This window comes from Fundulus heteroclitus, chromosome 10, assembly GCF_011125445.2.
Source record: "Fundulus heteroclitus isolate FHET01 chromosome 10, MU-UCD_Fhet_4.1, whole genome shotgun sequence".
NCBI lineage: Eukaryota > Metazoa > Chordata > Actinopteri > Cyprinodontiformes > Fundulidae > Fundulus > Fundulus heteroclitus.
Window position 1 is genome coordinate 7,221,373 of NC_046370.1, and position 15,389 is coordinate 7,236,761.

The window sequence follows — 15,389 nt, forward strand, 5'->3', positions numbered from 1 at the left end:
AAATCTCTCCACTAGATGGAGCCCTCCTTGTTTTGCTGAGACTAAAATAATCAATTGGGGAAAAAAACTGGAATTTAAATCCAACAGGCTACATGTTATGTAAATCGTGGACTACAGATTAAAATATTATTTGGCACATATTGCCAAAAACACGTTTTCTGTGTGTAAAGATGTATTTGATGTGCCGTTACTCTGGTATGGTTCCATTAATACATGGAATCGTTGATGACGCTCCTCCTTGCTTGAAGCTCCGCTCCTCTGTAACCGAAGTTTATTCAGTGCGAATCAGCGAGCCGCAACTGTTGAGTTCTCTTTCATTTAGAGGGGGGGCCGCCCCCTCCAACTGCATCAACATGGTTTTATTGAATTGTCGTGATTTGCTCAACGGAACTACGCCAGATGCTTCAGGAATGGATCGTTGAAGCCGCATTTAAAAAAAAGAAAGTAATGGAATGAGTTTCTCTACGGAGTCGCACTTTGAGGAGAGGCTGAACAAGTGGAATGAACGCGGGACGACATCATAGTGCATCATAATGGTTGGTTCTTTAACAAGTTTGAGTTAGACTTTACTAATTGCAACCTGCTAAGAAACATTAACTTCAAATTACAATATACCTCAAGTAGTTAAGTCACCCCAAATAAGACACTTGTGACTTTTTTCAGGCTTCTTTTATCAGGACGGCATGATTTCAATTTGTTCTCATGAATTAGATGAGGATTACCAACGACTTCTTCTTCGTTCAGATTTATTTGTTTTTAGTTTGTGTTTTAGATGAATTCTTCCTAAATAATGTTGCTTATGCTATTATAAATGAATGCATGCGTGTGCTTTAAACGTGCTTAATGATTTTGCTGCTTTTTATTTAACACTCTATAACCTCAAAACCATGTCATTTTAAAGATGTGGCGAGCTTTTTTTTTTTTTTTCAACTTCCTGAATGATATCGAGTGCACCCCTTTGCCTTCTGAAGTCACCTAATCAGGAAATAGGGCAAACCTTTGTACGATTTGATCTCTGCATAAACACAGCTATTCTGTGGAGAGCTCAGAGAGCTGCTAGAGGAGATTAGTAAACATGCAGCATTGTGAACAGCAGGGTTAGGTTCTAAAACAATTGTATGAGCTTTCAACATCTCACAGAGTACTAATCACTCCATCATCTAGAAACAGAAAGATTACAGCAACTCAACATACAAATTGGACAAAGGGTAGCATTAATCAGAGAAGTTGCCAACAGACCCCCGGTAACTCTGGAGGAGCTACAGAGATCCCCAGCGCAGGTGGTGGAATTTGCTGACAGGAAAACTAATAGTCATGCTCAGTGGTGGTTCTAGAACAAATTTACAAAGGGAGCCAGGTCTGGGTCAGTGTTCTTTCACTGGGGCACAGATCAAAAGGATGAAACAAACAAACAAAACAGATCTAAAAGCCATTTGTGCCGTTAGAACTGCAGGTTGCAGACCCCTGATCCACCAGGTGAAAACTGTGATCTTATCTCATTATGGCTGAAACTACAAACAACGGAAGACTCGTTTGCAGTCCGCCACAAGGGATGAGACACAGGAAATACGTGTAAGAAACTGTTCTAGTTCACTGAAATCAAAATTGAACATTTGGCCTACATACGAAACAGTTTATGCGGCAGAAAGAAACCAGACCGTCCATGCTGTGAAACACGGTGGTGACGGCATCATGCTGTATGGATGCTTATCTTCAGCAGGTATTTTGGGAAGCTGCTCAGAGATGACGGGGATGTGATTGACGTTAAAAAGAGGGCAATTCTGGAATAAAACCATTCAGAAGTTGCAATTGTCTTAAAACTTGAACAAAGGTTTTCCTTACAGCGAGACAACGACCTCACACTTGCAACCAAATTTAAAGTCCATGTCAAAGCATATCTAGGTGTTAGAAAATGCCAGACAAACTGGCAGTTTTTGTGTGCATAACCATGGAAACCATGTATCATTTTCCTTTGTGTTAGTGTGTCGCATAAAAACATTTTTTATTTTATTTTCTAACATGTCCTGTCTGACAGTGTAGCACTAAAAATTCCTTTCTTAATGCCAATGAGAGGCCAACAGATTTACGGAAGTTAGTTTTAAAGAAGGGCGAGGCACTTTAGATGCAGCTTTCTTTGCTATTTATCTTGTCATGCTCTCCACTCTGGAGCAAAGCTAGACTCATGCTGTACAACTCGAAAAACCTAAAAAAGAAAGAGATATGCAAATATTTTTGTTTTAGTTACTTTAGTTATCATCTATTGTATTTACCAACTAGGCCTAAGTTTTGCTTTACATAAGGAAGGCTTACATAAAATATATATTTTACTTACATTGACAGCCTGTTCTGTGCATTCATTTGCCGTGCAAATACACCAGGATCAGCAGACAGAAAAAAACAAAACACATCACAGCAACTGAGCTTATGTTCAAACAAGAAGTCTCATTTAACATAAAATGTAAACGTTTGTACCTTTTGTCTGTGGCATTTTTAGTTGAAAACATGTTTGTTTTTTATTCACTAAGGTAGGTCTAATATATTCCAGAAATAGAAGTACCATTATATTGAATATATAATATCACTCCAGTAAAAGTAAAAAATATGGTGCAGTAAAACCGCTCCAAGGGATTTTTTTTTTCTTCAAAAATTTACTCAAAGTCTAACTGAGTGTTATTAGTTACTATCCACCTCCACTGACCAGGCTTTGCTGGCCAATACTGATTTCCAATTTTCTTTGAGGTCAAATTTAGAACAATTCTTATTATTTGTATTATTTTCATTCTGAAGATTACAACATATAAATGTGTTGTAAGATCCTCAATATAGGTTTTTATTTTGATTATTGATCCGTATGTGACCTGGAGATCACCAATAAGAGCAGATCATGGAAAAAAAGGCCAATTTCAGCCCTTTGCTGATTGACTAGTGCAATTCTGATAATTGTTTCAGATATCTAATGTATATTAGAGGTTCTTTGGATTTTTTTTTTGTTATATGCACTATTTGTATGCAAAACCAAATTGCTTTGTCGTACAGTCACACGCATAACAGGCCCGGGTGACTGGTGCTTAATTTGTCTCCTCATAAGATTTACATTAAATAAGAGGCAGCTATTAAAAGCATTTTGTAACAAGATGATAAATGGTGCACAAGCGGTTTTGTTACGAGCAGATGATCAAACGTGTCATATGCCTCAGTGGTTTGTGAATATTCACGAATGTCAGCCCAAGTGGGTTTTTTTTTCCTTTACACAGCAGATGCAATAGGCTGAGATAATTGGTGTACATCTAATTTACTATATAAATGACAAAACATCTGACTACTTATTTACTTGATGAATTGTTGAAGTTGGATTTTTTTTAAATCTGAAATTATATGTGGTGAAAATATACCTTTAGCTCTGCAGAACTATAGAGCTGTCAAAAAAACTGCTTGTCGGGTTTGTCAATAACTGTCTTCTTGTGTCTTTTTGGTCTGTTATTTAGCTCAGGTGCTGTCATTTAGTATATAAGAGACTGCAGGGCGTATTTGTCAAGATAAAATGGCAAATTCTCTCAAAACTGATGTCAGTTTTCTCGTACAAACTGTCGTTCTTCAGTTCAGATAGATTATGCTTGAGTTGCAACATCCAGGATCTTAGATGCTGATAGTGTGACGTGGAAATGACCAAGTAGTTTGTGTTCTGCCACCTCACCCCAAAAGGGTTCGGAGTCACTCCCATGTAAAGACCCCTTTGTGGTTGTGGCATGCTGCAGGGTGGTGCAAGACAGAGCAGACTTTTCCTACCAATGAAAGCACGTCTCAGTGCATGGTTCACCTTTTTCATTACACGCTGTTCCACATCAACAGTGCTCTCTCTCTCTCTGTCTCTACAGCAGCAGCAAAACTTCCTGTTCCCACTCAGAGAATTTCACAGTCACCGTCCAACCTTGTCCTGTGTTTAGACTGCAGTCATTCGGACCTGCCTCTGTGCTCAGAGATGGCTGGGGCAGAGGTCGCGAAGGCATGCGAGAACTGAAACTCCGCTTGTGTTAACACAGGAATCTAAAGGCACTCAAAGTTCAACTGGATTTTGAAAGTGACCCTGGAAATGCTTAGGTGAAATTGTGGGAGGTGGTTTCAAGTCGTAGTACTGATTTCCAGCAGTTTGTTGATGTGTCTCAAATTTGCTTTCATGTGGAGGCTGTTTCTGTCACAACCCAAGTGCAGAGTGTGGCTGTGGAAAAAAGAAGTGTAGAAATAAAAATAAAACATACAAAATAGCTTCACACAAGAAGATCAGGCAGGAAGCACAGGAACTGTATATGGCATGGAGAAATTGACAAGCAGAGTGATAGGGAATAAGGCAGAGAATGGAGGCAACTGAAAATCAGGCATAGCAACAGGGAGCATGACATCAATGGAAGAAATCAGCAAGAAACAGAAAAAAAACAGAGAGAATATATCCTGTGGCAGGGTGGAGAAATGGCACGGCAAACAGAAGAGCAAATCAGAATAAATGATAAACAGCTGGGACCACATGACATGAGAGCAATCAGAGGAGATGTGGAGCAGCTGGCAGAATGAATAGAGCAGGACAAAATAACTCAGAGAAGTATCTAACGATACAAAATGCACAAAGGATGAACTAAAATAATGATAATAATAATAATAGTAGTAATAATAATACATTTTATTTATAGATGTCTTTCTTGCAAAACAAACAAACATAAAAACAGATGTGTTATTAAAAATACAATTCAAAATACAGTTTAAATTACACATTGCAGTTGAGATTAGAGGGAGTATGCTAGTTTAAACAGGTGTGTTTTGAGTTTGGATTTGAAATGTGGAAATGAGTCTGTGTTACGGAGGTCAAGTGGAAGTGAGTTCACTTAATAAGATGGGCAGGCGGGACAATAAGATGAATGGAGGAAAAGGATATGAGGGTACGGACAGGTGTAGCAATGTAAAGAAGATCAGGAATATATGGAGTTGCGAGGTTGTCAATAGCTTTGAAGGTAAGGAGGAGTACTTTGTAGTTGAGATGATGTGTGATTTGTAGCAACTTGAAAAACAGAAACAAGAAAAAAAAAACCTCAAACATCTAAGAAACAATCAGCATAAAACGCTTGATTTACCGCCATCAACACTTCACAACCGTCCCTTGAGCCAAAATATTGCAAACCAAGGATGCCCCAAAGTAACTGAATACAAAATAACCGAATGAAAAAAGTTACAGAAAAGTTACAGAGCTCGTTCTGAAACACTGAGGGAGAAAAAAACACTCTTACCACAAGTTATGGATAACTTGTGGACCCGCTGTTCTGGAGTGAGCACACATCCACGATAAATGGGGCCAGTCTCTGTTTTAGACTATCTGTCCCCATTTAGCATGTACCTGGATATGTCCCTGATTACACTTTTTTATGAATGAGAACTAGGCCTAAATGTTGTTGACATGATACCAGTTTGGTCTCATGTCAACAGCTAGCAGTTCAATGTCCTTATGGCAGAGCATAATTTAAATAATTCCCAGAGTGGCACCATCTATCATTCACAAACACAGCCAGAGCCTTTTCTCTCTTCTTTCTGCTCTCCTTGGTTCTTTTGGTCAGGAGTAAATAAAAAACCTCCATGTTTATGTCTGTGTCCAGACTTAGCATAACCAGTTAGCATCACCAAGCAGCTCTCCCTGTAGTTTCTCTGAAGCCTGTTCCTCACAGGGAACATTGTATGGAACTCGGTAGGAGACGGCGCAGCCGAGCTACAGTGAGCTAACAGCTGATCTCGGGTGTAAACGATGGAGATTAAAATAAGAGAACAAAGAACAAAAAACAAAGTTATTCACAAAACGGTCATCTTCATAATGTGCACAAGTAAGATGAGAAAAAGTAACAGAAACACACACACACACACACACACACACACACACACACTTTTTTGTAATCTTTTCTTGTAAAGATTACAAGAAAGTCTGACTGTTTGGGGGGTAAATAAAGGAATATCTTAAGAATGATGCATAATAATGTACTGTTAGAAGTAGAACATCTAAAAATGCACTTTAAAGGTTCAGAACATTTAAGGAATACTGCATCTGTATCTCCAAACCTGGAACACAGAAAAGCAGTAAAAGGTCTATTTCAAATGTCTGTTTAGATAGGTATATAATTGCAGTTATAGTTAAGACAAATTGTTAAATTTGAGCACACAAAAAAATAACAACACTTTATATTGAAATAAGTTGACCCTCTATGGTTTTTTTGTCCGTTTGTCAGGATTGTGCTAAACTCTGAAGATCAGGGATCTTGGTCAAGCTGTAATTATGATAAAAGTAAAGTTTAAATCTTTGAAATATATGCAATATTTTAACAACTATATTCTATGGAATCTACTTATCTTAATTTAACTATCCAGTGCCTGCAGTCTAAAGACATAAAAGTCACGAGTGGCCTCCAGGTTTAGAGCACTCTAATTTATGGCTCTGTGACAACCAGGCCTTCCCTATCAGTTTCAGCACAGCACCGTTTTAGTTCTAGAAGTCTGGGACATGTGCAGTCTGACTACTCGGTTTAGTGGTACAAAAGTAGCCAATGAAGACCATTATTCGTAATATTTTTTCCCAGTGTTGACAAAGAAGAGAAGCCTGAACTTTGGATACCCGACTGCTCTGCTGCCTCCATCTGCGGGTGGTAGAGAGTATCACTTAAAGCCCGACAACCCGTGAGTTTTTTGGCAAGCAGCTTTGCAGGAGTGGGATAACAGTTTAATTGGAAAGATTGTGCTTGATTGCAGCCTGTCACTCATATTTTAGTCTGCACTCAGTTGTTTGTCTGCTCAGTTTTTTTTTAAAAAGAACTTCTAGGCATGACTAACTCATAAATACACTGTCTCCATGTGCCCCAGCCCTCAGTCTGGCATGGTGGGTGGGCATGTTTCTAAAATGCACTGGTGCACTTAAAGATAACAAGGACTTCCTCATGGCAAGGACTGGCTTATATCTGAGACTAACACACTCAGCTGTTTTTATTTTATTTCTTATCTTCCTATATAGGATACATTTGTGTCTTGGCAAATTATGGAATCTTACTTATTAGATATATATATATTTTTTTTTTTTTTTGCAAAGGAGGGAGCTACTCCACTATGCACAACTAAAACAATTAAGGGAGCATGCTTCTTTGAAACATGAAACGGCTTTGTGTAACTACTTATGTGACTCAGCATCACACAGCAGTTTTATGCATCTAGGCGATAGCATCAACTTCCCCTTAATAAGGGAATGTAACAAAAAGACAGAGCCATTGCTCATAGCTGTCTGTCTTCAGATGTGTAAAATGTCGAGCTGACAGGTTGATGTTGATTTAATTTTACAGGATGAAACATTGCCTACATTGGAGGACACAAACAACTGGAAGGAGCCTTAAGAAGGTGGCTGAGACTTGAGAGATTGGCAGAACCTATTAGGAACCAGCGTGTAAAATTACATCTAGATGCGTCCACCTCCGAGAATGAGGATCAAATACACCATACCCATCGTCTTCTTTGTGGCACTTGTTATCATTGAGAAGGAAAACAGGATCATCTCGAGGTGAGTCTATTGTTCTTGTGTGGTGAATCCGTCTCTTTGCCAATTTATATCCCCATTTTGTCCCTTACTACTTCCATTTTGCACAAACCATTTTGTACATATGTTCTTAAAACGTACTTTCATAGGTTATGGAGATTAGTGAATGTAGCAGTGATCAAATCTTTTGTCAAGTGTTTAACATTTAGAAAAAAAATCACCCTGTGATCTTGAATTGGGAGATTAGAACCCCTAACAAAACCAAGATAACTATAAGAGACTTCTTGTTATTTATCAGAATATTTTATTTGTTACCGCGTGTTGCCACTGCAAAATTTCTCTTTGGCTACTCCAGTTCACATTACAGTTCACATTACACATAATGAAGGCAAAAAAACTGACAAACATTTTTTTGTAGCGTTCAGGAAAGTCACAGATAAAGACAATGAGGTGGTATGGTGCTTATTGAGCAATTATGACTGAGGCTTTGCTTACAGCAATGTGCATTTAGATATTCTGAGATCATAGTCTGCAGTAGGCAGTAACATTAAGGTGTAACGTATGCTGGGCTAGTGGGGTGATTTAAAAGCGTTGGACTGCAGTCTCCCATCAGGGGGAGATTGCCCTCACAGCTCTTGGGAAGAAGCTGTTTCTAAGTTTATTTGTTTTGGCTTGTATGCTTCTGAAGTGTTTACTTGATGGGAGAGGGGCAAACAGCGCATTGCCTGGGTGGGTGGGATCAGTGGAGATGTGTCTGGCCCTTCTTTGGACTTGTTCTGCATAAATCGAGTCTAGATCCTGCAGACGGCATCCCCCAATCCCCTACGCTGTTCTCACCACCCGTGCTAAGTCTTTCGTCTCTTGACCTGTGCACCTCCCATACCATACAGTTAGGCCGATTCATAAAATACTCTCTATGGTAGCTCTATAGAAGTCCAGACATTTTCAGTTTTCTGAGGAAAAAGAGCTGTTGTTGGGGCTTCTTCACCAGGGTGAGAGGTGTTTGAAGTCCAGGAGAGGTCGAAGGAGATGTGAATGCCCAGGAACCTAATGCTGTCCACGCATCCCACCACCTGTATGTAAAGAGGAGTGTGTTCGGTTCTCCTGGACCTCCTGTTGTCTATTATTACCTCCTATGTCTCACTGGTGTTCAGGATCAGGTTGTTCCTGGAGCACTACTGTGTGAGATTACTGACCTCACCCCTGTTGTGGGGTGTAGACCCACTACAGTGGTGTTGTCTGCAAACTTCACCACTGTGTTTGTGGGGTGGACAGCAGAGCAGTCCTGAGTGAAAAGGGTAAAGAGAGCTGGGCCAAGGACACAGCCCTGTAGCGTTCCTGTGTTAAGGATCAGTGGAGCAGATATGTGTTTCCCTATCCTCACCACCTGGTGTCTGTTGGTGAGGACATCACTGATCCAGGACCAGAGAGGCAGAGATAATCCTATGTTCTGGAGCTTCAGAGCCAGCATGTCTGGTGGCACGGTGTTGAATGCTGAGCTGGAGTCCATGAAGAGCATCCTTACATAGGTGTCGGGCTGCTGCAAATGAGTCAGAGCTGAGTGCAGTGCTAACAAGACAGAGACAGCGTCCTCTGTGGAGCAATTCTCCCTGTAGGCAAACTGCAGGCTGTCCAGACCAGCAGGGATGGCGTCCTTAATGTACTCTAGGAGGATCCTCTCGAAGCACTTCATGATGACGGGGTTCGGAGCGATGGGACGATAGTCATTGAGTCAGTTATTATTAGAATCATAAAACCACAGTAGGAGACGATGTATTTAATTTCCCTTTGGGATTAATAAAGTATTTTTAATTGAATTGTATTGAATTGAATGAGTACACTATAGAAAATTACTTTTAAAAATGTATGCATAGTGTATATGAAATGTATTATAGTAGATGGCGCCATTCCACATTCACCTTCAACTGACCAAAACCTAAAAAGTCCAAAATATCAAAGGGGCAAAAAGAGCATCACCCTTCCATTTTAGTTTCTACAGTTCTGATCTTTATATCTCCATGACAGCAACTGCAAGCATAAGTTTAAACAATAAGGCTGTTTTTTTTTAACTTGAAAACTATGTTTTTCTACATTTTGCAGGGTGTCAGATAAGCTAAACATAAAGCAGACCCCCCAAACTCCTCTACAGCCTGGTGTTCTCTCACACTTGGTGCTGAAACAGAATGTTTCCCTCTCCACACTCAGCAAAAGTTTCAAGGTGATGAAACGGCGCCTGGAAAACTACAGTGAACACCAAGAGGTGGTAAAAAGGGGAAAGAAACATGTTCTCTTGTTGGCGACCACCAGGACTGGATCCTCATTTGTAGGCGAGTTTTTCAACCAGCAAGGTGACAACATGTTCTACCTGTTTGAGCCTCTGTGGCATGTGGAGAAGATGTTGACTCTGGACACTGGAGGCACCAATGCTACCGCGTCCGCCAAGGCGTACCGTGACGTGCTTCAGCAACTTCTCTTGTGCGACTTCTCCCTGCTGGAAAGCTTCATTGACCCACTCCCGGTGAACCACATAACCACTGGCCTCTTCCGCAGGGAGTCCAGCAGCTCTCTATGTGAGGAGTCGGTCTGCAGCCCTGTCATCAAAGGCGTTTTTGAGCGCTATCGCTGCAAGACGAGACGCTGTGGGCCCCTGAACCTGACCATGGCGTCAGAGTCTTGCCTTAAGAAGGATCACAAGGTCATCAAGTCTGTAAGGGTGCGCCAGCTTGAGAATCTCCGTCCACTTGCTGAGGATCCACGTCTCAACATCAGATTCATCCAGCTGGTTCGGGATCCTCGGGCCGTGCTGGCCTCGCGCATGGTTGCGTTTGCTGCCAAGTACAAGAACTGGAAAGAGTGGGCCTTGGGTGGGGACGGGCCCCTCGACGAGGATGAAGTAAGGAAACTGAAAGGCAACTGTGACAACATTCGTCTGTCAGCGGAAGTCGGCCTCAGGCAGCCCCCGTGGCTGCGCAATCGGTACATGCTGGTGCGATATGAGGACATCGCTCGCTTTCCCATGAGGAAGGCAACGGAGATGTTCAGGTTTTCTGGGATTCCTCTCACTGCAAAAGTGAAAGCATGGATCCTGAAGAACACTCAGGTTTCTAAAGAGACCAGTGGGGTTTACTCTACCCAGAAGAACTCCTCTGAGCAAGTGGAGAAATGGAGGTTCAGTCTTCCATTCAAGATAGCTCAGGTTGTGCAGAGAGCTTGTGGGCCGACATTGAAGCTGTTTGGATACAAGTTTGTAAGCAGCGAAAAGATGCTTACTGACAAATCAATAAGCCTGATTGAAGATAAAGTCTTCAGGGTTTAATACAATAAAAAAAGGATAGTTTTTACTTAATTATTTTGAAGTGAGGCTCGGTTAAGTAGCTATAGTTCCCTTAGCTGTAGTAAACATCCCAGTAAATTTGTTGGAAGAGGCAAGGGTAGCAGCCATTTAAACGCACAATGGTTAAGCTGATTTTAGCAGTATTAAAATCTCTAACGGAAAATGTTTTGATCTGTGGGATGCAATGGCATATTAGCGGATATTAACCATTCACGTTTATGTGTATTTTAAGTCATGTATTGTATAAGGTTGGAGTTGTAGTCTTTGCTTTTGTGTTTCTTTTAGTCAACATTAGTTGCTTCTTTTATGGTAATCTGGCGCCATTTCACGTTTGGTTCTCTTCACTTCCTGATTTCTTGTTGTTCCTGTTTATGGGTTTTATTGTCAAATTTTGGTTTGGTAATTTAAGTAATTCTCATGCGTTTGTCCAGTTTCCTGGCTTCTGCATGTTAGCCTCTGCTCAGTCATTCCCTTTTCATATGTTTCCCTCAGTTGTATCAGCCCTCAGGTGTAACTCAGCTGTTTCCATGAAATTAATTAGTCTCACCTATTTATGCACCCAGTAGTCACTCTCCCCTGTATATATTCTTCTCTGCATCCCACTTTCATTGCAAGTGTTGGCTGTTGTCTCCTCCTCATGCATTGGGTTTCCTTGTTTGTTTCTGTTCACCACCTTTTGGATTTTTATCTCTTCTCTGGACTTTGTTGGAGTTATTCTTGGTGACAAAATTCCTTTAAGTACATAGAAGCTGTCTATTTGTCTGTATTGCAGCTGTTTTTATAACCCAACAACTTCTCTCTTACTGCACTAAAGTTTCGCTGGCAGAGGCCGTATAACACCACACAGTTAGCTGATAAAAAATCTGCCAACATAATTCTCAAATGAGACCTACAACTAAAGGCATTGTAGTTCTTTTAATGCAAACAACATCAACCAGCGTCATGTTGGAGTAACACTGAAGTTGTTTGGAAATGAAAACATTAAAAAACTTGGGGAATATGTTTCCCGTGGAAGCACAGACGGTTGATATGCACTAAACCCATTGTGTCCCACAGTTCTTTCAAATTGCCAAGATAAACTAAAACTGGTAAATCCATATAGAAACCTACTTAGATTAGTTATAGGAACAAAAAGTAAAAATGACCCCCAGTGGTTAAAAATGGGACAGCACATTCACACAGTGCCTTTCACAGAGACTAGCCATTTACTCAACAGTCCGTTGATGCTGTGAAACCTCAATAAATTTATACTTACACAGAATAGGTATATGCTGTTGTATTCTGTTCTATATCTGCTCCCCTCCTCTTACAGGTTTCCATGTTTGCAGGCTGGTACTCTTTTGCCAAAATAAAATACCAAATGCTGCGTTCTGCTATGGGAACCCTGGGAACTCTCAAATGATTGGTTCATTAACCAGGATGTAAACATGGGCTACACACTGCACCGAAGTAGTTCCGGACCGTACCTCTAGGTTTGAAAGAAGAAAAATGTGACTAAGACATTGTTGATGTAGAGGACAGACTGTTTATAAAGAACATTACTTCCATCCCAGGTGACAAATGAGAATTATTTAGGTTGATTTTCTAATTAGTGTCTTACTTATTGCTCCTTTAAAGTATAACTCACCCTGATTTAAAGGCATAACTCGCCTCAAGACACATTTTGAAAAATGGGCTCCAAAAACACAGATGAGCTGTGAGCGTTTTAAGCAGAGCTCGCTGCTGCTGCGGCCATGACGAGGGAAAGTGACTTGTTGAAACATGGAGCGACCCTAACGTAGGGCTATGGTGATGAAAGCCTGTACCGTTTGAACCAATTGAAAAATTCAAATGCAATAGCCACTGTTGAACCCTTAGAAGGTAGCACGAAGACAATGACAAATATTGCAGAACCTAACAAGTTCACATAAAAATGTAAAAAAATTGCACAGTAACATCAAAGTAGCAGCCTTATGCCCATCCTTGGGGTGAGTCACACTTTAATATAATTTTCTGCTCACTGAGGTAGCATATAACTGATGGAGATATGACATCTCTTTACAGGTAAGGGAACTTTGGCTTGTATTTATTTTAAAACCTTATTTTTATGTGCTTATTTTTTTAATCTATTTATTTTTTTTATTTTTCCAATTTGCTGATAACTTGGCAGAACCGCACTTCAAAAAATCGCCAATATTCCTTTGAAATTTATTTGCATTGATTTTATTTATTGTGATCAGTCATTATACAACCGAGTTTGTGTTTTTATGTTGTTTTTTTAATGTAACACAGTTTGACGTCAATTAACAATTTTAAAACTATTAAAGCATGGGCATTTTTATTTATAACTTTGTTCACAGTCAAAGCTCAGTGAAATAGAGTTTCGTTTTTGCACTCCAACCTGTTGTGTCCATGCAATGCAAACTGTGCTGCAACCCTTTTTTTTTTCTGAAACTCCAAATGAGATAGTTGTGGCTTTGTGGACAACAATGAGCTGTTTAACTAAAACACGTCCAGAAACCTCTGTTGGTATTTCTTTGTTAAGTTGTTTCTGCAAGAGGAACAATAATTATGATTACACCAAAGAGTCACAAAGATGGAACTGCTTTGAATAACAATGGTCTTGTTTGAAAGAGTAAATACCAGTGTCTTGCCATGCAGTAGTTTATCATTTAACTATAGGGAAGACGGTCTCATACAAATGTTTTCATATATTCCTTTTTCCAAACTGTCAGAATGTGCTGTTCCTGTACCTATGCAGAAGTTATTTTACGAGTCTGTGTTTTACTGTTTTTAAGGTTACATTTGCTTTGTTGCCAGCTGTTTGAAATATTCTGTAGGTGTAAAGGATCACCTGAAACAGATGTCACCACTCTACTGTAAGCTAACATTCCAACTGCAGCTGGTTTGCAGGATTGTGCAAGGTTTGTTGACAGGCCTCTGTCTGTTGACACAAGACTCTTGGCAGGTGATGATAAGAAGCCACAATATCCTGATCTCTATTTATGTTCTGATGTTTGCCCTTTGTCTGTTGCAATAAATCAGCTTTTTAAATTAAGTGTAAATTTTATTTTTGTAAAATATAAAAAAGAAGCTAGATCTGATCTCCGATCTACGGGCCTGACAACAAGTAAGCGCGGATGTTTTTCTTCGACGCTTGCAGCTCCCATTAACACGTGGAGGTAGTATTGAATGAGAAAAGCTGAGATTTGCCTATGCGTGTTGCGTTAGTACAGAAGGCTACTACCTTTAATTAAGTTTTCGACCGATGATTAGCTCAGCAAAGAACCAAATGCCATCACGACAACCTGTGTATGACTCTTCCCGTCCCTCGGATTATTCACCGTCTAACTGCCTGATACCGCTGCAGTGTGTGTAAGCCAGCGTTCTTCACTGCCAAGCTGCTACCGGCTTATTCCTGCAGAGGGTCCTTGACTGTCACCAGTTTTCTTGTTTTAATAAACCTTTTAAAACACATGAAGTGTCTGGTTGAGTTTTGGGTCTGCCTCCTTGACAAACGCCACAGAATTTCTGCCTTAATCAATAAAGTCTGACGACTATGTTTTAAAGCACTGAATTCATTTATGATTGTTGGTTTTAAAACAAAATTACCAACAGAAGGGTGTAGAACACTAAAAGCAGTTAAAAAAAATCCTTTTATACAGTGATAAAGTGATGTGTCTACAATGATTTGAAATTTATGTTCATTTAGCTTCATACATTTCAAGCCTTTATTTATCTGGATTTCAAGTACTTTGGCAAGGAGCTAAAATTCAGTTTCTTAGATATTGTGAATATTACATAAGACTAATAAAAAGAGATTGAAATACTGGATTGGCCATCTATTTAGGATTAGATCTACCCACTGTACAGTATAGATATTGAATACTTGGTCAGGGCTCCTTTTGCATGGATTACTGCATCAGTGTGGTGGAGGTGATCTGCCTGTGGCTCTTCAGAGGTATTAGGGAAGCTTCAGGTTGAAGCAAGGACTGGGACAGTTTTAGCCCATGTTCTGGTGATTCTTTAAGCTCCGGGTACATTTGCAGTAGTATACACCTTGCGAAACTCACCCAAAAGTCTTGAGTGAGCTTTGTTTCACCATCTTTTTAAGGCTTTTGCATGAGCACCTTTTTTTAAACCACACTTTATCCTTTCACTCAACTTTCCACAGCAGCTTCTTTAGCAATAAACTCTTTTTGAAGGGTGTCAATCACTGTCTGCTGAACTGCTGAGTCAGGAGTCTTCTCCCACATTGTGTAGGATGGAAATAAAAATAAATCTTTTCAGGGAAACTGACTTCTTTTGTTGTCATTTAGTGTAAACAATAATCATTAAAATTAACAGGAAAAAACTATTGGAATATATCACTGTGTAAAATGTTAATTTCCATATGGGTTTTACTGTTTGAATTGATGGTTGAAATCATTTAACTTTAACATTCTGATTTATTTAAATGCACCTCTTGCTTATCCAAAAAATCATAAGTTTTGTTTTAAAAATACATGTGTTGTGGTAGTGGGTGGCGAA

At 39.9% G+C, this 15,389-nt stretch overlaps 1 protein-coding gene across 2 annotated transcripts; it reads left to right on the forward strand.

Annotated features, from left to right (window-relative positions):
• The first annotated feature begins 274 nt into the window (after nucleotides 1-274).
• On the forward strand, nucleotides 275-14,336 carry chst3b (carbohydrate (chondroitin 6) sulfotransferase 3b). 2 transcript variants are annotated; one of them, XM_036141864.1, is made up of 4 exons: nucleotides 275-536; nucleotides 6,606-6,702; nucleotides 7,356-7,570; nucleotides 9,647-14,336. In XM_036141864.1, the coding sequence occupies exons 3-4, from the start codon at nucleotides 7,473-7,475 to the stop codon at nucleotides 10,860-10,862; spliced, it is 1,314 nt and encodes a 437-aa protein (XP_035997757.1). In that variant the 5' UTR covers nucleotides 275-536; nucleotides 6,606-6,702; nucleotides 7,356-7,472; the 3' UTR covers nucleotides 10,863-14,336. The 2 variants fall into 2 exon arrangements, with proteins under 2 accessions (XP_035997757.1, XP_012709490.2); XM_012854036.3 differs by lacking the exon at nucleotides 6,606-6,702.
• Nucleotides 14,337-15,389: the final 1,053 nt, after the last annotated feature.

What these genes read in the sequence shown, in the direction of transcription:
- chst3b (XM_036141864.1), top strand. Translation starts at nt 7,473, where the DNA reads ATGCGTCCACCTCCGAGAATGAGGATCAAATACACCATACCCATCGTC. An exon ending in GAAAACAGGATCATCTCGAG is followed by an intron (nt 7,571 to 9,646) that starts GTGAGTCTATTG and finishes TACATTTTGCAG; the next exon opens with GGTGTCAGATAAGCTAAACA.